The 27365-nt window shown below is 44.0% G+C and overlaps 1 protein-coding gene across 1 annotated transcript in view; it reads right to left on the bottom strand.

Moving 5' to 3' along the window:
• Nucleotides 1-245: 245 nt before the first annotated feature.
• Nucleotides 246-27365, bottom strand: part of LOC136624581 (butyrophilin subfamily 1 member A1-like) — a 40528-nt gene continuing 13408 nt past the window's right edge. Inside the window, exons 2-7 of the mRNA XM_066598541.1 lie at nt 23871-23897; nt 22867-22915; nt 16247-16591; nt 10992-11270; nt 2795-2882; nt 246-1528 (exon numbers count right to left, since the gene is read on the bottom strand). Coding sequence (XP_066454638.1) covers nt 2845-2882; nt 10992-11270; nt 16247-16591; nt 22867-22915; nt 23871-23873 — 714 coding nt within the window. The 5' untranslated portion in view covers nt 23874-23897 and the 3' untranslated portion in view covers nt 246-1528; nt 2795-2844. The remainder of the gene's footprint in view (nt 1529-2794; nt 2883-10991; nt 11271-16246; nt 16592-22866; nt 22916-23870; nt 23898-27365) is intronic.

Raw genomic sequence — 27365 nt, 5'->3', positions numbered from 1 at the left:
TCCAGCCAATCAGGAGGCTGGAATCGGCAATGGACCGCACAGAAGCCCTGCGGTCCACGGAGACAGAGGATCCCGGCGGCCATCTTCAGCAGGTAAGTATGAAGACGCCGGACCGCCGGGATTCAGGTAAGCGCTGTGCGGGTTGTTTTTTTAACCCCTGCATCGGGGTTGTCTCGCGCCGAACGGGGGGGGGGTTAAAAAAAAAAAAAAAAAAAACGTTTCGGCGCGGGACAACCCCTTTAAGCAGTCGCGGAACAGCCTTATCAGGAATTCACAGCGGTTTACAGCTGATACTATTGTTTCAGCTGTATCCTGCTCCAGGAACTCAGGCGGAATATGAAGAACACAGCGGTCCAGCTCTGTTCTGCATACCCCACTTATAGCACTTGGCTGTGTGACACCCAGGCGCTCTGAGCAGAGAACAGCTGGATGCAGAAGACAGGCGGCCCCGCTTGTCTTCTGCATCCCCCGCTCGAAGCGCAAAGTGATCACTCAACGTTTGAGCGATCACCTTGTGCTTAACCCTGTCCAATCCAATTTGTATCCTAGTTTTCCTAGGGGACTTACTCTTTTTCTGCCGTTATACAACGGCGCTATCTGCTGGCTAAAGCCAGTACTGCACGAGGTGACACGTTGGATAGGCTCTGACAGCAGGGAGGCTGGCAATATATAGTAAGAGAACCCTGACGGACGTCTTCCAACATCGGAGCTGTACAGCCTTAAATCATAATGTCTTCAGACGTCAGACAGTGGATTGGAAAGGGTTAAAGGCACAAAATGATTATTGCTCAAAAGACATCTTTTGAGCGATAATCATGTCTAAATGAGCCTTAACCTAAACAAGTGCGTGGCCATTAGTGATAACACCGAAGGTAGGTTTCAATCATGGAGAGTGATTACCCTGTTATGCTTTTTATTCCACTGTATTGTATAGTCACATTACTGCAGTTTTATCATGTTCTGCTGTTTTAGAGATATTGACGTCCATTGAGGAGAATATGATTAGCACTAGTTATGCAAAACATTGATACGAAATTGTGGGCTGCTCATGTGTGGATCTGGCATCCCACTGAAAATAAAATAATGAAAAATTAAATATAATTTTCTTTTTCCTATTTGCAAAGAGGTCTGTATGACGACCCATGGCATGCTAATATTAGCACCCTACCATGTTTCGCATTTACGAGATTGCTCATTTTTCTGGTGAAAAGTTTCAGAAATTCACTTTTATGATTATACAATATATCAAATGCTTGATCTGCTGTTTTTTTGCTGAATAAGGAATTCCTTCTCTCATAGGGTTAATCACTGTAAATGCGGAATACAAGTGGGTGTGTGGAAAGTTCACGCAGATTCATAATATTTGGCAATAAATTGGTATCATTGTGTTAGTAGTATATGAATACAGGTGAATACAACAAGTATCAGTGTCCCATCCACTCGAGGACTCAATGACACAGGAGACCCCCAATCAGCATACGGATCTTCAGCCACCGGACGCTCTTCATATTCTTCTTCACTGCTCAATCTATAAAATGAAATAGGGAATCAGTTTAGTAAACAGATTTCATTTCTCTCTTTTATGTATAACTTTTCTAAATACAAAAACTAAGCAGCTAACAGAGTAGAGTACAGAATACTTACTATAAACAGTTGCAAGAAAAAGTAAGTGTACCTTCAGACTTTGTAGCTTCTGACCTAAACATGCACCCAATAATGAATTATTGTGTGTCCGTATTGGGCGTCCCCCTGGGGCCTGAGGCTTCCAGGGGGCTCATGACCACTTAATGCACCATGTCACATACTGACAGTGCTGCAGCAGGTGCCCAGAACAGAGCATCAGCGCCGTCCACAGCAGAGGCACTCATAGGGGGTTTCTAGAAGGACTACCGATTCTCCACACCTTGTGCCGGGTGGGGGGAGGGACATTGGAAGGAGGCGGCGAAATAGAGGAACAGGAACGTTGGGCAGAAGAAAGAAAGTGTGGGGGGATACTGTACCAGAAGGGGAAGTGAGGAGAGAGGTCAAATAGCTGTAGAAGACACCTAGAGGTATGATAAGTATGTACTGCGAGTGTGTATATAAAAGTATGCCTGTGTATGTATGCAACAGTAGACGTATGTGTGGGTTTGTGTATGTGTAAAAGCACACCTGTATATATGTTCTGTTACATATCTATGTAGTTAGCTTAGTTCTGTAACCATATGTAAGCTTGTTTCTGGCATCATTTCTTTGTAGTAAGCTGGGCTCTGGTACTGTATCTATGAAATAAGCTTGGTGGTGGTATTATCTTTATTTAGGAAGCCCTGTTCTGGTACAGTATCTATAAAGGACGATTTGTTCGGGTACTATATGTAGAAAGCTTGGTCCTGTTATTATAAGTGCAACTCATTTTAAAACTTTAGACTGGTGGGAGCCCACAATCTTCATAGAACCCACAATAGACTTAATCTGGCTCGGGATATACTTGATGAATGAGCTCATTCAGTAAATTCCTCTCTGTGTGTACATGTGGGAGATAACTATGTGCCTTACTTTATTTTTCTCTATGTATATTGTGTGTGTACTCCATGGCCAGGGAGGATGATACTAAATTGGATAACCCCAGCTATCAGACGCCATCGTCAGTAAGCTGAGATATAAACCACCAATATGCATCCCTCTAACTTTATCAGCAGATGATCCATTCCTATTGCGGTTTGAACGATGGAAACCCTTCTTAGATTAGTTGACTTCATTGCAGAGCTTAAACATAATTCAACAAAATCAAAAACACTATACGAGGTTCACTTACTTCTTGGAGCTTTCCGTGCCTGAAGTCTTCTGCTCCTTGTTCCTTGATTGTCAGAAGTCATTCTCTACAATTACTGAGCTTGTCCCATCTACAACATAAGAAAAGCAAGAAGGTCACAAACCATGAAACCTGCAGTCCCAAATCCCCCCGAGTCTCATGTTCTGCTCTTCTAAGTAATATTTAATAACCAAATGCACAAACATTTTGCCATTTTAATATAATGAGAAGACTTGTAAGGTGGGGGGGGGGGTCAGAAAAAGTTATCACCATGTAAGAAGAAAAGTTATTGAGTTTATTAGAATGTATAGAATGTTACTTGTTGATAGGGGAATGTTATATTTCCATAGAGTTTTAGACAAAAGGCTAATAATATGGCTAATGACGAAGGGTAATACTAGAATATGTATCCAGGCAACTATAATGTATCTAGTAATGTAGCTAGTTAGCGAGAGTAAAATGTTAGAAGTGTTAGAATGCTTGTCCAGGAAACTGATATTTATGTGTAGTTAGCTATAGGGCATTAAAGGGGTTGTCCGATAACAAAACACTTCACGAAAGTTTTTAACTCCTTATGAGACCAGAGTGTTTCGGTCCTAAAGGGCCAGACACTTTTTAGTGCTTTTTACCTTTATTTCCTGGCCTGACAAAATTATTTTTGCTGCCTTTTTTTTCATCACAGGGCTATATTTTAAATACCTTTTTTCACAGATTTTTTTTATTTTATTAGGGGTCATGTGTACAAAAAAGCTAAAGAATTATTATATTGACGTTAAAGTAAAGTACGGGAATGGGTTCGTCATTTTGTTTCAGACTCTATGTAGCATGTAAAAGAGAAGGCAGACAGAAGTGGTTAAAAAACGCTTTTTTCCTCTCCTCTATTTTCTCTGCTGTGTCTGACAGCCAAGAACCTGACCTGTTCCTGCTTGACTGTAAGAACTTTAATCCTGCGCCGTATATTTATGGTGTTTGGTCCTTAATGGGTTAAAAATAGATCCAATGCTGTTACAATAAGCTATAAAATGCATGTATGAGAAGCCCATAGTCTCAAATGGGTTCTTTCTAGAGATGTGCGAGCATACTCGCTAAGGCAAACTACTCGAGCGAGTAGTGCCTTATGCGAGTACCTGCCCGCTCGTCTCTAAAGATTCGGCTGCCGGTGCGGAGGAGCCATGAGTTGCGGGAGTGAGCAGAGGGGAGCGGGGGGAAGAGAATGAGACAGAGATCTCCCCTCCGTTCCTCCCTGCTCTTCCTCGCTGCTCTCCACCCCCCCGCCGGCAGCCGAATCTTTAGAGACGAGCCGGCAGGTACTCGAATAAGGCACTACTCTCTCGAGTAGTTTGCCTTAGCGAGTATGCTCGCTCATCTCTAGTTCCTTCACATGAGCAATTTTTTTGCAGGCTGCTACATTGCTAGAATACAAAATTCTGGCATGCTCTATACAGCAGTGATTTGTGGGGGGGGGTTTGTAGCCCGTGTTTCCTTATGGACCCTTCTTATGTGTTGCATCGCACAAAAATGCGGTTTTCTTGTGGTGCGATGCAACTTTTACAGTAGAAAGGCCTACAGTAAAAGTCCTAAAATAAGTCCTAGCTGTAGTTAAAAAAAAAAAAAAAGAATACAGAAGATGTGCGGCGGAACTGACAGCGCCTCTTAGGCGATGTATTACGATAGATAGGGCTTATTATTTTTTTTTTTACGATAGATAGGGCTTATTTTTCATGCCCCTCCTCTGAAAATGCCAACAAAAAGAGCGCAAGTTTGTAACGACACAAAGTCGCGATATCACCACGAGAAAATGCAGAGAGAGCGCACAAAACACTGATGCAATATTGCTGCCATTTTCTCGCAGCGACATCACGTTGCCCGTGTGAAAGAGGCGTAATGCTGAGGTACTTACCCGCCCTCAGACCCAGCGCTGCAGCCCTGTGTTCCTCATGGTCTTTGTTGTGAAATGGACACCATATGACGGCTGCAGCCAGAGGCCTCACCATGATCGCCTGTTCTACTTGCATCAGTGCTCACATCCTGGGCGCCATGACGCCAGGAGTTTGGAACACTGGCTTCCATATTTTTGGCCAAAAGATTAACTAATACCTCGTATTTATTCTTTTTGCAGCAAGCAGTCTGGCTTTAAATGTCGGGGGAAGCCGTTGTGGCAGCGCTAGTGTGGTTCACTTTTGAGGTGCAGGGCAACCCACTGGGTTGAATCATATGTGACATCATTAAGAGGTTGTAAACCTGCATGATGCACTACACAGATCAGTTGAACTGGCACCCATTGTATGCCTTATTTATGTGCAAGTACAATACTAAGCAGCCCTCCCCTCAATATCTGGTAGGTACGTAAGTGGTTGTTCATCAGTATTTTGCATTTGTGTAACGCTCCTCCGTATTGCAATTTGGCTGTCTGCATGCTGAGTGATGTGGTTCTACATCTACCCTTGTATATTGTACCAGTATATCAGCATATATGGCCGTTGGCAGTGATTTGAGTGCCCACAGAACCTATGAGGCCTGATAACTATTAAGAGACTGTGGATAAGTGGCCTGCAACATAACCAAGTGACTGTGCATGTTAAAGACTGTAACAGTTGCTAGAGAGTTCTGGACTGGACTGCAGCACTCTAAACCATTTATTCAGTCCATGTGAATCTACTGCTGCTTTTGTTAAAGTGAGTGTACTGCTATTGAACTGCCAATTAAAGTTTATTACTGCCCTTTGTATTCCATACTCTCTCTTCTTCCACATGCATGTTGGGGGTACCCCACAGACTTCTTCTGCCACACCTTCTATACATACCTCAGCAAGTGTCCTACCATGTAAATGGTGCAATGAAAGCATATGGTATGTTATAGAACAGATTATATTATTATATAAGACTTCCAGGAATGCCAGTCATCATTAGATTTGGATGGCTCATCTGTGCAAAAAGGCTGTAGCCATTGTGATGGGATGACTAGCACACAGGGATCAACAAATGGCGAGTTACCAAGTAAACGTTAATGGGTCACTTACCACAAAACGTTACCAAGTACCAACTCAATCCTGGTAGTAAGGTAATCAGATTTCTTATAAAGCATCCACTTAGATAGTCTCAAGAGTCCAAACACAAGCTCCCAAGGTTATCCCACCAAGGCAACAAGAAAAATAAGTCCAGAAGTGCCGCCCGGTAATCCTCCACCAGAGAAAATAGCACACAATAGCACTGGGTACTCCAACGCTTGAGTAACAGTTCCTCAAATCCAACCCGGGAGAAAAAAGAAGGATCCCAGCAGTCTCAGGCCACAGGACGTATCCCTGCAGACAGAGGTTCAAGATGTCTCCATCAGTGCTGTCTAGTGCTCTAAGGAGAGCCAGAGGCTCTTAAACTTCTTCAGTCCTATAATTGGCATCAGAAGATCCCCAGTCTCTGCTTTTTCTTGCTACCAGGATCTGTCCGTAGCGGGACATTCTGGCCCTACAACCCCAACCACACATGCTTAGTGTTATCACAACTCCTGGCTGATCAGCCTATGGATGGGGAGGGGTGTAACAGATCTAATCGCCCTTCTCATATCAGTCCAGCATCCTTTTGGAGTGTTTTTGAACAAAGGATAGAGAAAAATCCATAAAGTCCTGTCCCTGGTCCAGTAGACTGCAGAGAGCTCTGTCTATGGCCGGGCTCGTAGAGCTATTTATTTAGTAGGACCTCGCTGTAAGGTATAATGTTACAGTCATGCATAGATATAAAATAGGTAAGGACACATCTACAACCAGAGTAAAAGGACAACTATCATCGGAAAAGTTGCTCAAAATAGCCGCTAAAGTATACAAATGACTATTTGCTTGCTTTTACGCACAGCGATTGTTCACTTGCTCAATTTTGTGATCCACGAATGAACTGTTAATAGCATCTACTTGGGCCAAAATATTGTTCGACTAGTTAGACGACGGGAGGTTCTTTGGAATTTTGATCGCTCTCCAATGCACGCATTGCTTGCCACTAAACACACATAAATGAGAGCCTGCAGTCTTCGAGTGATCACTCGCTGTTGCAAGAGGCTACAGCATGGATTGTCCACTCGAAGGCCAAACTAGCAAGAGACCACAACAGCAAGCATACTTTCAAAGACCAGAAGAGATTGTTCAGTTGAGGATCACTCACATGTATTTACATAATTTTGAAAACCAATGAGCATTAAGTGGGAGGGCAAAATGTTCAATAAAAGGTGAGAGCCAATCAGTGTTCAGTGGGAGGTGCACCCCAAACAAGAGCACACCTCCCTGCAAAGTTGTCGGCAAGTCGTTGAAAGACAACAGTTACTTGTTTACACCAGATAATAATTAATCAACCAGAGACTATTTTTAGGTGAGCTGAAACAAAGTGACTTGTGAACGAATTCTCGCTAGTCACCCAATTGGTGGCTATGTTTACACGAAGCAACTGTTATTCACATTCCCTCTATCAAGCCACTATTCGGACGATAGTTGTCCTGTATAAAACCACCTTTACTGATGGAAAGGGGAAAAAGCACTGAATGATATTGCAAAATGAGATTCTCAAAGCACAATTGTTAACAATCTCTAAAACAAGGAAGAATGGGAAGCATTTAAAGAGACCAGGATGGATGAACACAGTAGTTGCACACATTTTAAAAACAAAGAAAAATATGTTTATCAAATAGAAAGAAGGGGGAAATATCTAAAGAAGGATATAATGGGGTCTGCAGAAACTGTAGGGCAAGTGTCAGAAAAGCTAAAGCTAATAATGAATTGAGGCTTGCAACAGAGGCCAAAAGCAATAAAAAAGGATTTTGGGGTTATGTCAAAAGCAAAAGAAAAGTCAAAGATGCTATGGGATGCTTACAAGATGAAAATGGTGAATTGATTAAGAATGACGTTGAGAAGGCCGAACTTTTAAATTCCTATTTTGTATCTGTTTTCTCTCAGAAAGTAGATGGAACATCAACTGATCTTCCCTGTGCTATTGGGGGAATAAAAGAATGCAGGCTATCTATAAGCAGAGAGATGGTGAGGGAACACTTAGCTAATTTAAATGAATTTAAGTCTCAAGGTCCAGATGAATTACATCCTAGGATACTAAAGGAAGCAGTGGAGGTAATTGCTGAACCACTCACCATAATCTTTGAAAATTCCTGAAGAACAGAGGAAGTCCCAGAAGATTGGAAAAGGGCAAATGTTGTCCGTACTTTCAAAAAAGGGAAGAAGGTGGCTCCAGGAAACTACACACCTGTGAGCCTGACTTCTATACTGGGAAAGATCTTTTAAACAAATTATTAAACAGCAAGTATGCAAGTACTTGGATGAAAATGGAGTAATTAATAGAGATGAGCGAACGTACTCGGATAAGCACTACTCGTCCGAGTAATGTGCTTTATCCGAGTATCGCTGTACTCGTCTTGAAAGATTCGGGGAGCGCCGCGGAGCGGGGAGCTGCAGGGGAGAGCCGGGAGGAACGGAGGGGAGATCTTTCTCTCCTTCTCTCCCGCCCGCTCTCCCCTGCTCCCCGCCGCAACTCACCTGTCAGCAGCGGCGCTACCCGAATCATTCAAGACGAGCACAGACGAGTAGTCCTTATCCGAATACGTTCGCTTATCTCTAGTAATTAACCAGAGCCAGCATGGGTTTGTAACAAACAAGTCATGCCAGACTAATCTAATTTCTTTCTATGATAGTATCACTGACTGGGTTGATCAGGGAAATGCGGTGGGTATAGTTTTTCTTGACCTTAGTAAAGCATTTGACAAAGTATCTCATACTATACTTATTGAAAAAATGGCCAAATATGGGATTAACAAGACAACTGTTAGGTGGATTCAGAACTGGCTGAGTGATCGTAGTCAAAGAGTGGTCATAAATGGCTGCACATCCAAGTGGAGGAATGTATCAAGTGGGGTACCACAAGGCTCTGTCCTAGGCCCAGTGTTGTTCAACATTGTCTATAAATGATCTGGAGAAGGGAATTGATGGGAAACTGATCAAATTTGCTGATGACACAAAGCTAGGATGATTAGCTAACACTAGGGAAGAGAGAGAATATTCAAAAAGATCTAGAAAAGCTTGCACAGTGGGCAGCGACTAACAAAATAGTATTTAACAAAGAGAAATGCAAAGTCTTACATCTGGGCAAGAAAAATGAAGAAAGCGCATACAGAATGGGAGGAATTGAGCTAAGCAGCAGCATATGTGGAAAAGTATTGGGTATACTAATAGGTCATAGACTGAACATGAGTCAACAATGTGATGCAGCAGCCAAAAAGGCAAACACAATTCTGGGATGTATTAAGAGAAGCATAGAGTCAAGATCATGTGAGGTAATTATCCGCCTCTACTCTTCCTTAGTCAGACCTCATCTGGAATACTGTGTCCAGTTCTGGGCACCCCACTTTAAAAAAAGATATAGGCAAACTGGAGCAAGTTCAGAGAAGAGTTACCAAGATGGTAAGCGGTCTGCAAATCATGTCCTATGAAGAACGGTTAAAGGATCTAGGAATGTTTAGCTTGCAAAAAAGAAGGCTAAAAGGAGACTTAATAGCTGTCTACAAATATCTGAATGGCTGTCACACTGCAGAGGGATCAGCCCTATTCTCATTTGCACAAGGAAAGACTAGAAGCAATGGGATGAAACTGAAAGGGAGGAGACACAGATTAGATATAAGAAAAAAATTTCTGACAGTGAGGGTGATCAATGAGTGGAACAGGTTACCACAGGAGTTGGGGAGTTCTCCTTCAATGGAAGTGTTCAAACAAAGGCTGGACAGACATCTGTTTGGGATGATTTAGTGAATCCTGCACTGAGCAGGGGGTTGGACCAGATGACCCTGGAGATCCCTTCCAACTCTACCATTCTATGATTCTATGAAGCCTGGCATATAAAAGTCATTTTGAGCTGCTCTACAGAAAGAGCACAGTGCAGGGACTTAGAGTGAGAGAGGCTGCTGTCCATTGGGTGGGGTGGGGACCAGTGCTGGATCATGGGGCCAAGAGAAACTCTGGAGAGAAGTAGGGAACAGCAAGGACTAAAGTTGAAGAGCACCGTGAGTGCTATCTTGAGGAACTAAAACTGGCCCGATATCAGGAAATGCCACGAGAGGTAGACTCTGTGTTACAACCTGCACTTACGTGGTGGAATCATTGGGACTGCAACAAGGATTCCAGGAAAACATGAGTTGCCTTCCTCAACCCAGACAAGCCCGGGTCAGTAATAGTAATGATTCTCACACAAAAACTAAGTGAGGCCGACCTCCAAAAAAAACAGCTGAGTGTGCACACTGCGGACAGGTTAAAGACTGTTCATTAGCAGGCCTGCTGTAGGAAAGAGAGCTGTTTTATGGACATTGAGCATTGCGCAATTTTCAAGTTCTCAAACCCAGTTTCAGAACTGTATTATATATATATAGATATTGCATGAGCGTACGGGAACCAGCTTTACTAACAGACTGTGTGGAGTGGTGATCACTAAGGCGAAGTTGCGCACTGTGGTACACTCTGATATCATTATTTGGGACAGTGTCGTTAATCAAATGGTATTGATTCTGTTTACAAAGTATTACTGTTATTAACCCTAGGTTGCAGTTAGCATAATTAGATCTGCAATTTAAGCTGCCCATGGGGAAGCATGGGCGTCCGCAGCTGAATTAAAGCATGCGGAATTGTTTTGCGGACCTTTTGGTGTGGAAAACAAATCGCAGCATGTTCTATTTTGCTGCGGTTCCCGCACGGAAGGCTTCCATTGCAGTAAATGGAAGCCGTCCGATCCACAGCTCATCCGGGAAAGCAGAAGTTTGATTTAAAAAAACTCTACTGCCGATCAGTGTTTCTGCACACTTCCGCAGTATAGAAAAAAGAAGACCTGGACAGATAAGCAGGGTCACCGGCCGCTGGCAGAGACTGATTCTGCTATGGACCCCTCTACTGTAAGTGAAGTCACACTATGGAGCAGTCTACTGTAAGAGCGGACACACAATGGAGGAGTCTACTGTAAGAGCAAACACTATAGAGCAGTTTACTGTAAGAGCGGACACACAATGGAGCAGTCTACTTTAAGAGCAGACACACTATGAAGCAGTCTACTCTAAGAGCGGACACACTATGGAGCACTCTACTGTAAGAGCGGACACACTATGGAGCAGTCTACTGTAAGAGCGGATACACTATGGAGCAGCCTACTGTAAGAGCGGTGACTGAATACAATACCTGATATGACGGCTCGGGCGGATCTTTTCAGTCTCCCCTCCTTGATATGACACAATACTTGTACATTTTTCTTGACATCATAATGCAGTGTAGACTCCACCAACTTGCAGCCGTCTGCCTGCTCTGTGATATTGGGTTTTCCATAGCTGGACAGATCTTCTCCCTGTGCAGTGATCCACTGGACCTCAGGATCACCATAAACTCCAGAGCCCAGACACTTCATACATCGCTTACCACCAACAGTGACCAGTGTAACTTTGGGCTCAACTGCATTCAGTTCTGAAAACAAAGAACATGGCATCATAAATACAGTGAAATTCTTACAGTCCACACCTACAAAATAATTCGGAACTTCAGAAGACCAAGTGCGTGAGTGAGATTAAATAGCTGTAAAAGCAGGAGGTTCTGTTTCTTGTTACATAATTTCAAGTGGATGAGAATGGATGCTGCTGTCATCACAATGGGAAGATGTGTCATTCTGTACCATGTGCCCACAGTAGCCAATCACTGGCCACAAAGTAGACATCACCAAGAATGACGAATGGATATTAATAGTCCCTTCATAACCTCACTACCACTAGAGATTCAGTAGGACAATAGATGAAGAAATGCTTCTGACAGATGACATTTGTTGTTGCCCTATATCTGTTTCTTTGTCTATTGTCATGTTCACATAAAATCCAAAAATGTAAAAAAAATTGGACATGGGAGGAGCGGGGAAAATACTGCTTTGAAATTCAACGTACCATGATTTCTCTTTCCCCCAACATCATCTGTCGGGAAAAAAATTACATGGTACAATTATCATGCAAATCACTTAGATCGAGCGGTTTGTACAATAATTGTACTGTCAGGGCTTGAACCCGGGTCTTCCTGTGCTCCAGTCGGCAGCCCTCTCAGCTGAGTCAGGACTTTGACAATTCCTCTGCTAAACACCTAGCAATGCTCCTGTGGTGCCTAATCTGTTTCCTTGTCTTGGCTCTGCTCTGCTCCTAATTAAAGGCATTATATAAACCTGGCCCAGTATCACCTTCAGTGCATGATTATTGTGCTCCACAGCGTTAATTAAGCTCCTCTTCTGTTTGATTTTCTGCCATTCAAACTAAGATCTTCAGATACTGACCTCTGGCTTTGCTTCTTGACAATGCTACCTGCCTTCTCCATTTGTACTGTTAACCAAGACCTACCGAGACCGACCCTGGCTTTCCCAGACTACTCTCCAGACCTGTGGCTACCACACCTATGGCTCCAATCCAGTGCCTGAATGCTACATGTACATTGTGAATGCATGCAGTTCTCCCCAAGGAGAACTGCTGATAAGACTGAACAACGATTTTTAGGTTGGCCTGAATTTAATGATCAGCTAGCAGTGCCCTAAAAGCGCATGATGGGCACGTTTAGACATGCCGATGATCACTAAAACGTTTGCCGATTAGCAATCTTTTTAAGTCATCATTGGCTGGTGTAAATGGGCCTTTAGGTTCTATTAAGAAGGGGACCTTAGCCTTTAGCCTTTTTTGTTTGACCCTACATGTCATTAGTCTGCCAAGTTTATTATTGGACAAATAGTAGGATGTTTTAAGGGGTTTTATCTATCTATCATAGTCTGCCATTAGTAGGTCCACAAGTTTATGTCACTTTTTCATCAAATCCTTATGCAAAGCCATAGTAGGCTTTTCCCCTAATCTGACTCACTATCTCTTCAATCAATTCCGTGAGAAAAAATATCCTCCTGCCCTTTTCTTTTTTATAAATCGAGCCCTGTTGTATCATAGCACAGATTTATGAGCACTCCACAGTACAAATGGATTAGTTTCTGCTAAATCATTATGCAAGAAGTACTCCTGCAGGGAGTTTTTGATTTTCTCCTGGTGCACAGGAAGCCCCATTAAGAACGTATTATAATGCCAGACCTTGTCTATATGATTGGCCGTGGACACTGTTAGCATCAAAAGGATTAGGGCATGGTCTCAATATGAGATTGTTCCAATGGAAGCTCTCATTCTCTGCACCAGGAGGAAAAAAAGGCAGCCAAAAACATGTCGATTCTAGAAAAGGTTTGTGCCTAGTAGAATAAAAGGAATATTTTCTGGACTGTGCATTAAGGCATCCGAAAGAATTGTACAGTTCCTCTTTGGTTACCCACAAAGATAGTGAGGGTGCAGACATCCTGTCCTGGCCGCAGGAATCATTTCTCTGTCGGCTACTAAATTAAAGTCCTCGCCAACAAGCAGGGATCATTTTTGAACTTTCTTCACTTTGTTTAGAAATCTGACCTGTGATGAGTTTGGAACGTATATATTCACCAATGTCAGCATTGGAAGGTTTCTGTAAAACTGCTGGGAATTACGCTTCCTTGGTTTCCTTCGATAGCTTTCATCCACTTCTTTGTAATGATCAGAGATCGATTGGTTATTGGTGTGAAGGAAGTTCTCGTTTGTGGTAATGGTTGGGTGGTAAATTTGTGGGTTCGCAAGTATCGAAAAGATGCTAGCTGTTAGAATACCTTCCCATCTGAGCAAAAATTGCTGCTTTTTATGAGAAGGATCTCTTTGGGGGATATAAAGTTCAGCCACTTGGGATGTTGACTTCTTCCTCTGTAGCTTTGGACCTTTCCAGTGAGCCCTGAGATTCTGCTTTGCTGGGGAAGACTTTGCGGTTGCATGTTTTCAAGAGTGAGTTTTGGATCTGCTTTACCACTCCTGAGCAAGGTAAGATGGGCTCTGTTGCCTTGGACCCTCTAGGCCCCAACTCTGAAGAATTTTCAGCATTTCTTCTGGGTTTGAGATGCTGGGGTTACTTCCATCTTTGTTTATTATAAGCATGATGGGGAATCCCCACTTGTATAATATCTTGTCGCAAAGAATATTTGTTATCTGCGCTAATTTTTTCCTAACTGCCATGGTTACTTGAGACAGATCTGCAAAGAGCTTCATGCTCTCATAAGGGTGTGGAAGGTTCTTGTAGTTTTCTGGCCGCATACACTATCATGTCTTTTGTGTGGTAGAAATGGATGGACACCATCGTGTCCCTATGGAGATTTTCTGCTATCACCTTTTGATGTGGCAATCAATGTACCCAATGCGTTCCTCATGTGAGGTTTCGGGGAGACTGCTGGCAGAACATCTCCGCTATTCCTCTTATTTTAATGTTATTGCGGTGGTTGCAATCTTTCAGATCTGCCATTTTATTTTTAACTGCCTCGAGCTCTTTCACTAGCCTGTAGTGCTTGTCTATCAGCTCATTATGGGAGATGGTTGTTTCACCCATCTTACTTTCCAGGTGATTTATTCTGCCTCCAATCCAGCCATAGAGGAGTTAATGGATGTATGCATAACTTTCAGTTTTCTTTGCAGAGACCCCTTTCAGTGCTAGGGCCATCTCTCTTAGGCCTTAGTCAGACGGGCGTTTTTAGCCGCGATTTGCGCATGCGTCCGGCGATTTTATAAAACCATTGCTTTGCAATGGTATCGGACACATGAGCGCTTTTTATGCGCTCGTCCGATAAATTATAGAACAAAAAAATCACAGATCGCACCTATCTGCGATCTGCGATTCCTGTTCTCATCTGTATATGCGCTCAATGGGGCCGGCGGCAGCAGTGCCAACCCCACTGAGAACATATAGAAGACAAATCATTCTTCTCTGCCCATTGAATTCAATGGAGCGGCAATACAGCCGCTCCATTGAAGGCAATGGGCTGCCGGCGTGCGCGGGGTGAATTGTCGGGAATGGGTTAAATATATAAGCCCTTCCCTGCAATTCATCCTAAAATGTGTTAAAATAAAAAAAAATTGTATACTCACCTTTCCGCTGCAGCCGGAGTCCAGCCACGGCCGCTGTCAGTTCTCCTGAACTGCTTCTCGGCACTATTCAGCCAGCGGGGCTTTAAAATCCCCGCCTGCTGAATGATCTGCCTCTGATTGGTCACAGCCCTGACCAATCAGAGGCCGGTTTCACTCACACACCCATTCATGAATTCATGAATGGGTGAGTGACTGCTGCCTCTCAGCGCTGAGCCAATCAGGGGCAGGTCTGACTCACATCCATTCATGAATTCATGAATGGGTGTGAGTGAGGCATGCCTCTGACTGGAGGCATGCAGGTCTGACTCACACCCCCTTCACACCCACTGCAGGACGGTCGCGCGGAGCTCCGGCTGCCGGGAGAAGGTGAGTATACAATTTTTTTTTATTTTAACACATTTTAGGATGAATTGCAGGGAAGGGCTTATATATTTAAGCCCTTACCGACAATTCATCCCGGGCTCGCCCGCAGCGCATTGCTTTAAATGGAGGCGGCTCTATTGCCGTCTCCATTGAATGCAATGCGCTGGACAGATTTCCGGGCGATTTGCGGGCGACTTGCGCGCACCGGTCACGCGATTTGCGGATGCGCATCCGTCATGCGATCCGCAAATCGCGCGAAAACACGCCAGTCTGACTAAGGCCTTATAAAGCATTCTGATGCAGCTGATACCTAATATGGGGTCTCCATCTGTCTTTTTCGCTCTTGCTTTCTCTTCCTCCTCAGGGCTTAAGGTGGATATGTGTATCCTTTCTGGGAATACCCCTATGAAGTGCTTCTTCTATGCCTCCCTGTGGTGCTGTGGGCACCATTTTGTTTATGGGGCTCTGAGAGTGAGCAGCCACTCCACTTCTACTTTCCTCTCCTTTGCTCTTCCAGCTCCAGGGGACGGGGAAAACCTGCTTGCCCTGCTCTTGTTGTGGGGAATCCTTCGGGCCAGCTGCCTTTGGCATCTCAGTCTAGTCTGCACCTGTGGCCTGCACCTCTGACTCTTTTCTCCTGAGTCTCACATGAGGAAGACCTCCGTCAGTCTCTGCAGCCCCTTTCTCACTGGTCTCTTCCTCAGCATCTCCTTCTCTTCCTCTGCTTGCCGGTAATTCTTTTCTTTATTCCTCGTCGGTTATGAGTCGCTTTGGTGAGGTCTTTTCCACCGGAGCTCATACTGCAGCGTCCACTCCGGCCGACATCCAGGCCACACCTTCCACTCAAACACATTTTTCAAGTGCGTGATACGCAATGCTAAAAGTCCATTGAATGTAAATTCCCATTGAATTTGGGTTGCAATAGGATGCAGACAGTGGTTTAGGCTTTGCCCTATATGAAGGTTCAATATAAAACTTATACTTATGGCCTTTTGTGTCATGTTTACTTTACATATATGACAAGAAAAGATCGCATACCTTTTCATGTATTAGTATCCATATGTGGATTTAAAAATAAACACTTACTGTCTATGGATAATGTCATCTTCTTGTCTCCATGACCCTTGCGGTTGGCAGCTCTGCAGTAGTAAGTTCCTTCATCCTCATACATGACGTTTTTCATGGTCAGGTGTAGATGTCCTTGTGAAAACTCTTTGGATAGTTTAACCCGACCTTTATATCGATGATCCTGCTCCTCCGGACTTTCCTCGCCGTACAGTAACTTGTAAATAATCACTTCTCTTTCGTTTTTTACTTTAACCCAGATCATGGTCAAATCTGACAAAGCTTCCACAAAAGAGAACGTACAGGGCAACGTAACCGTGGAATAGAGGGAGGTGGACAAACTTTTCTCATATATGGGAAGGACACCTGGAAAGAACATGAAATATTAAAACTCAACTCACTGGTACACTATCCTACCAAAAGTCAATGAACACTTGAGGAAGAATGAAAAGTTGTATTTCTTTTCATATTTTAATACAGTAAATCCTCTACTAGGATTGACATCTACTAAGACTGATTTTTAGTAAGGCTGTTTCTTTTGCCAAAATTTTGTCTCTAGTGACATTGGTTGCCTCTAAAAATACCGGCATGTGCCGGCCCACGTGACCTTGCTGCTGAACCCACGTGATCTCCTGCTCGAGGTCTCCTCCTCCTGCTGCTAATGCAACCCACCCTTCTCCATCATGGGTGACGAGTAATACACTATTATTACACTGTAGCCCCAAACAGGGGGATCCATGTTGGGGTGAAAGTCTTTATTCAGATGTGTACTGAACAAAATAAAATGATAATTACGAAAAAATAAAAATTGTTATTTTTTTCCTTTTGCTTTGCTTAGATTCATTCAAAAACTGCAGCGTAAATACACAGTACACACCTAAATGAATTTTTTAAAGTGTCTAGTTTTCAAAATGTGGTCATTTGTGGGGGTTCTCTGTCGTTTTGGTGACTCAAAGGCTCTACAAGTGTGCAATGGGGACTAAAACACCTTCAAGCAAAATTCCTGTTCTGCAAGCCACTGGATTTTGTTTTGGGCCCCATTGTGCATACAGACATAAGATTAGGGCCACAATGGGTATGTTTATGAACAAAGGACAGATATGGGTATCCATTTTGGGGTGCAAATCCTCAATTTTATTTGCACTATAGAAAAAAAAATGTCTTTAAAATGACATATTTGTAAAAGTATGAAATGTTATTATTTCACCTTTAATTTGCATTAATTCATGAAAAAAATACTAATGACCCCCCAGTGAATACATTGAGGGGTGTTTTAAAAAAAAAAAAAAATACGGTCATTTGTAGGGGTATCTATCATTCTGACACCTGTGAGCCTTTGTAATCTTGACTTGGTGGAGGAAAACAAGGCTCATCAAAATGTTAATAATTAATGTTAAATTTGTACATTTTATAAATGGTTAAAGAATTTGCTTTTGAAATAAATTAAACAATGGAAATATGTAGGTCATCAAAAATTTCTACGGTATGATTGCACATATTTGACATATTGCAGTTGAAAATGTGAAAAAAAATGACAATTTTATTCAAAATTTTCTACATTTTTTTGCTTTTAATAAATCTATACAAATTATATCTGTATTTTTACAACCTAAATGTAGTACAATATGTGGCGAAAAAATGTCAGAATTACTTGGATATACAAAACCTTTACTGAATTATTCTATGTTAGGGCTCCTGCGCACTTGCATATTTCTTACGCATTTTTTACGCGATATCGCCGTATTTTTTTCACGAGATTGTCAATGGGACTTTCTAATGTTAAAAACGCATCACAAAAAAATTGCAAAGCATCAACTTGCGTTGCGTTTTTAACATTAGAAAGATCCATGGACAATCGTGTGAAAAAAAAAGCAGCTATATCGAGTGAAAAAAAAACGCGCAAGAAAAACGCATGGGTGCAGGAGCCCTTAAAGTGATAAATGTCAGATTTCCAAAATATGTTCTGGTCATTAAGGTGCAAACAGGTTTGGTCACTCGTCCAACAGACGTCATAAGGATGAAGAGTCATGATGCAGGGTTCCACATTCCCTCTTCTCTATCTATTTAATCAGTGTGATCGGACCCCTACTCACCCAATGGACCATCGGTCACCTAACCTGACACTTTCCCTGTCTATAAAGCCCCATTTACACACAAGGATTATCGCTCAAATGCTGTGATGCTCCACGGGAGCACTGATAACATTGTATTCAGCTGTAGTCCTTCAGGAGAGCAAAGGGGCTATATGCAGATAACAGCACACCTGCTGTTATCTGTATAGAACGAAGGGAGGCTCATTTACATTGCTCAAACTGTCAATCATCCTGTCTCTTCGAACAAATTTTGAGCGATCATCTTTGCGTGTAAATGGAGCTTTACTCTATCTAGTATAATTATCACACTGTGGCTAGTACATATTCACATATCCACCAGAGCTGATAAGGAATTAGCAATCACCAGACAATGCATAAAGCTAGAGGAATCAAGCAGTAACACTGATGCAGAATTGATGTAACCAGCTCTGCAGAGAAAGACTGAACGTAATTAAACAGTACAGTAGCTGTTTCTTCACTATAGGTTAGATTCAGCCCAACTATATAGCTAGTGTGCTGATAGCTGTTACCTACTTGATACCAGCTAAGGTGAAGCTGCTTGCTGGTACGTCGAGAGAATATCTGACTAGCTGCCCGCAGCAGCTCCCCTCTAGGTTCCCATGTGCTGCGGAATGCTATGTCTTAACAACAACCTCCCCCTTTTATAACCTACATTTACATATAAGGAGTTTCCTTATCATTCTCTAGAGATTCTGGACAGAACCATGTAGTGGCCCAGAGGATCCCCCAGAATAGCCACACATTCATAGTCTTGACACACCTGCCTATGTGCTTCAAGGAGGCATAGGAGGTGCCGTACATCTAAAAAACCCTTTTTCTCTCCTTCCTAAAGTAAATGCTTGGCAACAGCTGGCTGATGATTTGCTGCATGTCATGCCCTCACTGACTGGTAGAGGGGTGGGTGTTAGAGCTCAGAGCGGGAAACATGATAGTGAGCCTCTATGCTGAGGGGGAGGAGAAGAGAGAAAGTGTGGGAGCAAAGCAGGAAGTGAAGGAGTCAGGGGGGGCTTTAGTAGAGAGTTCTGCTTAGGAGGTCATAGGAGGAGGACGTGCAGGGAGGAGGTCTACAGAACAAGCAGCAGAAGCAAGTTCTTTTCTTCAGGAAGCCAAGATTCACCAGCTCCCTAGTGTTACCAGCAGCATGGAGGAGTAAGTAACTCACTGACGTCATTGAATGGCTGTGATTGGCTAACGCCAGACTAAGTTAGCCAATCAGAGCAGCAATGCTCTGCCAGCGTGCACAAGCGAGCGACAGCCTGCAGCAGCAGCGCCGCCGGAGGTGGGTATTGATTTTTTTTTTCACACTGTATTCCCGGCATATAAGACGAAAAGTCAGGGGTCGTCTTATACGCCCCTTCGTCTTATATCCCGGAAAATACGATAGTAAGTTCTGGGTCCAATATGCAAATTAGCTCTCATCCAGAAAGAAGAAAACTGTCTCTCTAGTGCCACGTATAGGTAGCTATCCAGTAAGTCAATTTTTGACCCATTAAATAGCCTTGGCTATTTAAACAAGGCTAAGGATTTCAGCCAAAATAGAAACACCCATTTGTAGACATCCGTTTGATGATTCTTGCCCCTTGTGAGTACAGAGCAGGATACTGGATAACCGAGTGAGATACCTTTGGATTGAGACCATAAGCATAGTGTCAGGGGGTGCTGGGGTCGCCATGGCGACCTGGCCCCTGCGCTCAGGGGGCCCCCAGGCCACCCTCCGCAATACCAACATGCACATTTAGTGCATTAATGGCTGGCCGTTCTGACTGCAGTAAAATTCTCATCATGCGGCAACCAGAACGGCCAGCCTGAGAGGAAGGCCCGGCAGAGCAGGGAGGAGGAGGGAGGAACTCACATGGGCCGGCAGGGGAGGAGGGAGGAAGTCACATGGGATGGCAGGGGAGGAGCGAAGAAGTCACATGGGGCGGCAGAGCACAGTGATCATGTGCTGCCCCTGCTTCCTGCTGAATGGGAAGCTTCTGAGTTTGCCTCTCCTGCTGCTGTTACATGTAGGAGAAGTGGACCGGGCCCTGGGGTAAGTGCATATGTGTGTGTTTGTCTCCCTCCTTCATCTATCTATCTATACACTAACTATCTATCTGCTATCTATATACTATCTATCTATCTGCTATCTATATACTATCTATCTACCTATCCCGTATCTATCTATATACTATCTATCCCATATCTATCTATATACTATCCATCTATCCTATATCTATCTATATACTATCTATCTATTCATTCATCTATCTATATACTATCTATCTGCTATCTATATACTATTTATCTATTCATCTATCTATCTCATATGAGATTGATAGATAGTATATAGATAGATAGATGAATAAATAGTATATAGATAGATAGATAGATAGCAGAGAGATAGATAGTATATAGATAGATGGATGAATAGATAGATGGTATATAGATAGCTATGAGATAGATAAGAGATAGATAGATAGTATATAGATAGATATGGGATAGATAGATAGTGTATAGATAGATATGAGATAGTGTATAGATAGATAGTATATAGATAGATATGAGATAGTGTATAGATAGATATGAGATAGATAGTGTATAGATAGATAGTATATAGATAGATATGAGATAGTGTATAGATAGATATGAGATAGATAGTGTATAGATAGGTAGTATATAGATAGATAGTATATAGATAGATATGAGATAGTGTATAGATAGATATGAAAAAGATAGATGGATGAATAGATAGATAGTATATAGATAGCAGATATAGTATATAGATAGATATGGGATAGATAGATAGTATATAGATAGATATGGGATAGATAGATAGTATATAGATAGATATGGGATAGATAGATAGTATATAGATAGATATGGGATAGATAGATAGTATATAGATAGATATGGGATAGATAGATAGTATATAGATATGGGATAGATAGATAGTATATAGATAGATAGACACGTGTTCAGAAAACGCAGCTTGAAATCGTGGCAAATTTCGAACAGCGTTTTCGAACACAGGTTACAGCATCTGACAGCGCTTTTTAATGCACCCCATCGTTGTGAGGAGGTGTGTTAAAAACCACGACAACGCAAAAATAGAACAGACAGCTCTTGAAAATCACAGCGTTAGAAACACCATGTTCCAGTGCAGGTTTAAGTAAGCTCATTAAAATCTCTGGGAGTGTTGTACCGCGGTTAGTACGGCGCTCGGGACACCGCGCTAATAGCGGTAAAAAGCGGTGTGTGTGAGTGGCCTGTGGGGCTACAAGCAAATTTTTATGTGCAGGAAATGCGTCATGTTTGGAAAGATTACGCCAAGGGGCAGATCATGTATGCAGCATGATCTAGGTATGGGTACGGTGGAGTGTAGGGTGGAGGCCCACGGGGGGGGGGGGCCCAGAGCTGAACTTTTGCACCCGGGCCCCTGAGCCCTTAGGTATGCGCCTGATTGAGACCTTGAATGGTGCTGGTCCTCCTTGCAGAGAGCCACATGTTTTAGGGTGCATTCACAACTGCAGATTAGTATGAAGCCCCTACAGTAGCCACATAGTATTAGTGGTCCCCCATATCAGCCCATTCATAATAGTGACCCCCATTATATCAGCCCTAGCAATGATAGTGACCTCCACAGTAACTCCATAGTATTAGTGCTCTCCTATACCAGCCCATTCCTAATAGTAACCTCCACGGTATTAGTGCTTCCTTCTACCAGCCCAGCAATAATAATGACCCTTACAGTGACCCATATACTTACCCTCCTACTGGTCTTCACAGTTCCAACGTTCCTCTCAGCACTGTGTGTGCCCGTAGCCGCGTCCTCTCCTCTCCTTTCCTCTCTTGCGGAACCAAAGGGAAAGGTGAGGGGAGAAGGATTCTGGATGCACACACTGCCGTCAGTGTGTGCATCCGGCCCATGGCGCTGCAAAGTGATATACTGGTGACCAGACATCACCAGAAAGCAGGACAAAGGCAGGGCAAATGTTTGGTCACCTAATAGAGTGCCAAACAGGGATCGAGGGAGTCCATTCTCCTAATACACGAGGGACCCAGAGATGGCTACACAGTGTACCATTAGTACTTTCCCATTCCTGCTCCTGAACTGTGTGCTGCTTCCCTCTGACCTAAAGCCTACATGCAGTATCCAGATGGTTGGGGGCTGCACAAAATAGGATTACATGCCACATGTGGTCCCTGGGCTGCAGATTGTGCATCCCTAATTTAAAGGGTAGTTACCTATAAGTGGCACTTAGAGAGGAAAATAGCTAATTTGCATACTTTTCCCAAGGGAGTATTGTGCCTTTAAGATTCCCTACACCAACTGGATCTCCGCAAGGAAAACCAGCACCTTTCAAGAGATGGAAATATTGTGCAACTGTTATATCCTACTAATACTATGGTCTCTGTTGTATCTCGTGAAGTCTACCTGCTCGGACCGAGGACAGAAGACACATTCACACAAGTGACAACAGAGCTGGAGCATCACATCAAATAAAGACATTGCAACTCTACAGTTTAGAAGCTGGAGCTCATTACCTGATGCCAGTGCCAGGGTCCAGGACTGTAGGAGAAGAAGGCTCCAAATCTGCAACAGAGAGGTAAACTCCATGAGATTTAGGCCGTCTGCACGCGGCAAAGCTGGATTCCGCAAGTGGAATCCGGCCCTGGGATCGGCGGCGACCGTGTGTACCTGTTACTTTTATTCTCCATCTGTACTGCGGATGGTCCGCACGGCGAGATAAACTATCTTTAAAAAGATAAATATTTTTTGTCGCCGTCTTCTGACCACCATAACTTTATTACTTATTTATTTTTATGTTGATGCAGCTGAAGAGGTTCTTTTTCTGTGGGATGACTTGTGGATTCCATTGGTACTAGTTTTGGGGTACATATAACTTTTTGATCACTTTTTCTTGGAGACCAAAAAAGCTGAATTCTGGCATAGGGAAGGGATGGGATTTGTAGGCCATGGGCAAAGCTATAAAAAGGGTGCAGACAGATCCAGAGACCATAAGCCCCAAGCAAAGGCCATACAGATTCTTGGTCTTATTATTGAGCGCACATATAGCCACACCCGTAAAATTTTTAATTCATGAAGGGATAAAGCAAAGGCAGAATTCAATCCCTCAGGCTACATTCACTTGAATGAGAACCTCACTCCTACAAGCAGACAGGAACTGAGGAGGTGAAGGGTGTTCCCGGCTTTAAAGAGATCTGGTTTGTTTCCCGTTTCCCATCTGGATGGGAGGTGAGCTCTCACTGGTGCTGTCACGGGGTAAGGGAAAGCTGCTTTTCCAGAACATTAAAATCCGCTCTGCAATCCTAATTACACAGCGTATATTTTCTTCTCCGTGTAGACAAACAATCAAACTCATTAATTTAGCTGGAATGTCAAAACGCTGCAGATTATACGCCGGAAATTCGGCAGCGTACCCGTCCCATGTGGACATCACCATATATTTGCATGGATTTCAGTTTTCTATACTGTTTGTAAAAATTACCCAAAAGGTAAAGTTGAGTGTATGTATAAGTCCGCTTACCATTATGGAGGGTTCCTTGTATTGTGGCTGGAGGATGGGATATAAACATGTGGAAAAAACACACAATAGGAAAAAAATACTGAGAAATTGTTCGCACATCCTTAAGCCCCGCACACACACACCCCGACACCCAACAGTGTGGAAAAAAGCTCCTGAAAATGTCACTTTTTTCATTGTAGATTTTGAATCTATGTCTTGTGTGAATTTATATATTACTCAAAACTCGGCATAAATGCATTTTTTACCTCTAAGAGGCATAACTAATTTAGGCCTTAAAGGGGTTGTCCCGCGCCGAAACGGGTTTTTTTTTTTTTCAACCCCCCCCCCCGTTCGGCGCGAGACAACCCCGATGCAGGGAGGTAAAGAAAGCTCACCGGAGCGCTTACCTGAATCCCCGCGCTCCGGTGACTTCTCTACTCACCGCTGAAGATGGCCTCTTCCTCCGTGGACCGCAGCTCTTCTGTGCGGTCCATTGCCGATTCCAGCCTCCTGATTGGCTGGAATCGGCACGTGACGGGGCGGAGCTACACGGAGCTACACGGAGCCCCATAGAAGACTGCAGAAGACCCGGACTGCGCAAGCGCGGCTAATTTGGCCATCGGAGGGCGAAAATTAGTCGGCACCATGGAGACGAGGACGCCAGCAACGGAACAGGTAAGTATAAAACTTTTTATAACTTCTGCATGGCTCATAATTAATGCACAATGTACATTACAAAGTGCATTATTATGGCCATGCAGAAGTGTACAGACCCACTTGCTGCCTCGGGACAACCCCTTTAAGAACCAGTAAATCTTTTCCCCTTTTGTTTTCCAGACGTCATAACTTTTTCCTTTTTTCATCAATGTGTTGCACCCTATCCTGTAAAGGGACAATACCCGCAGGGTGGCCACAGCAGCTTTTGCAATACCTATGAGGGAGACATTGCAGGGAATGACTCTCTACCTAAACATACGGCTGGAGTTGGGAGGGTGTAGTGCATGGACCTGTCACGGTGGCACTTACCAACTCCCAGTCCCGGAGGGAGTTACTGCAGCAGAGGATAGGGTCAGTGGAACTCAGAATGAGAGGGGTAGTTGTAGAAATCACGTCGAGACGTTCCTACACACCATTAGTCTATGTGGCGGAGTAACAACACAGAGTCTTGTGTTTTGTACCTCGGGTCCTCAGGAACGGTTGAGGCCCGGTAAAACTTTACTTGCATTAAACGTAGTTACAGGTATCATTCACTTGTATAAGTTACAGGCAGAAGCTCAGAGACTGGGATGAAAAAGCACAGGAACAAAACGGCCCTATAGTCCATGTTATTTATATGTCACTGGTCCTGGTTGAGTATACGCTGGAGGAGGTAAAAGACACGAATCACTCCACATACTTTCTGGCGGCAAGAATTACTTAACGAGACGGCTTAGCCTAGATGCACCCCGCAGATTATCCGCATGGGTGTCACAATTAAGTACTTTGTTACGGTGATCCTATTGGCGGACGGCCACACAGAAAAAGATGCCTGTTACTGTTTCAGTAACCTGAGGGTTGCATGCTCTCTCTCTGGAAGGGACTCACTCCTCTCACATCCACTCTCCAGACGCTGCGGGAGGTCGTTCGTCTTCCTCCATCTTCACCAACATGGAAGCTTATGGTGCTCCAATGCGGCTCTGTGTTAGTCCCCAGCAACAGGTATGATGGAACCCTACTCTAACAGCAGTTGCTCTCAGACACTCACTTTTATCACTTCACTTAAACAACATGAAAAAGTGGGATAGATACAATCAGCAGCAGAGCTGACAGGCAATGATTTTATGGGAGTTAACCCCTCAGACGCTGCAGCTGTGCAACATACAGTACAGAAAATGTTGCGCCATTGCTAGGCGATAATGCGGAATCTGTGACCCTTCTGCAATGTCACTGCGGAAGGGCCGCAGATCGGACAGCTTTAATTAACTTCAATGGAAGCCATCCATACTGAAATACGAGATGCTAGGATTTTCCCTCCGCAAGCAGAAAATCGCAATTGATTTCTACTCGTGGGCATTGAAAAGCAATTTTCCATAGAATGTCTATAGGCGGTATTTGCTGTGGAATGCGGAGGAGGATGCCCGCTCCCAATTCTGCAATGCAAATATGCCCGTGTGCCTTGGGCCTCATAGAGGTTTTATTATGTTTCACCACTAGAGATGAGCGAGCACCAAAATGCTCGGGTGCTCGTTACTCGAGACGAACTTTTCGCGATGCTTGAGGGTTCGTTTCGAGTAACGAACCCCATTGAAGTCAATCGGCGACCCGAGCATTTTTGTATATCGCCGATGCTCGCTAAGGTTTTCATTTGTGAAAATCTGGGCAATTCAAGAAAGTGATGGGAACGACACAGAAACGGATAGGGCAGGCGAGGGGCAACATGCTGGGCTGCATCTCAAGTTCCCAGGTCCCACTATTAAGCCACAATAGCGGCAAGAGTGGGCCCCTCCCAACAATTTTTACTTCTGAAAAACCCTCATTAGCAAGGCATACCTTAGCTAAGCACCACACTACCTACAACAAAGCACAATCACTGCCTGCATGTCACTCCGCTGCCACTTCTCCTGGGTAACATGCTGCCCAAACCCCCTCCGCACGACCCAGTGTCCACAGCGCACACCAAAGTGTCCCTGCGCAGCCTTCAGCTGCACTCATGCCACACGCTGGCCTCATAGCCACACCAGCCTCATGTCTATTTATAAGTGCGTCTGCCATGAGGAGGAACCGGAGGCACACACTGCAGAGGGTTGGCACGGCCAGGCAGCGACCCTCTTTAAAAGGGGCGGGGCGATAGCCCACAATGCTGTACAGAAGCAATGAGAAATCCAATCCTGTGCCACCTCCATCAGGAGCTGCACACGTGGGCATAGCAATGGGGAACCCATGTGCCACACACTATTTATTCTGTCAAGGTGTCGGCATGCCCCAGTCAGACCGGGGTTTTTTATAAATAGTCACAGGCAGGTACAACTCCGCAATGGGAAATCCGTGTGGACCCACGGCATGGGTGGCTCCCTGGAACCCACCGGCGGTAAATAAATATATCCCATTGCATTGCCCATCACAGCTGAGGTAACGTCAGGTTTAATGCAGGTGGGCTTCGGCCCACACTGCATGCCCCAGTCAGACTGCGGTTCTTTATAAGTAGACACATGCAGTTACAACTCCGTGTGGACCGACAGCATGGGTGGGTCCCAGGAAGCCACCGGCGGTACATAAATATATCCCATTGCATTGCCCATCACAGCTGAGGTAACGTCAGGTTTAATGCAGGTGGGCTTCGGCCCACACTGCATGCCCCAGTCTGACCAGGATTTTTAATAAATAGACACTGGCAGGTACAACTCCGTAATGTGAAGTCCCTGTGGACCCACGGCATGGGTGGCTCCCTGGAACCCACCGGCGGTACATAAATATATTCCATTGCATTGCCCATCACAGCTGAGGTAACGTTAGGTTTAATGCAGGTGGGCTTCGGCC

This window comes from Eleutherodactylus coqui, chromosome 4 (genome assembly GCF_035609145.1).
Source record: "Eleutherodactylus coqui strain aEleCoq1 chromosome 4, aEleCoq1.hap1, whole genome shotgun sequence".
Lineage (NCBI taxonomy): Eukaryota > Metazoa > Chordata > Amphibia > Anura > Eleutherodactylidae > Eleutherodactylus > Eleutherodactylus coqui.
The sequence above is the reverse complement of the archived record's forward strand: the minus strand, read 5'-3'. Positions and strand labels throughout refer to the sequence as shown.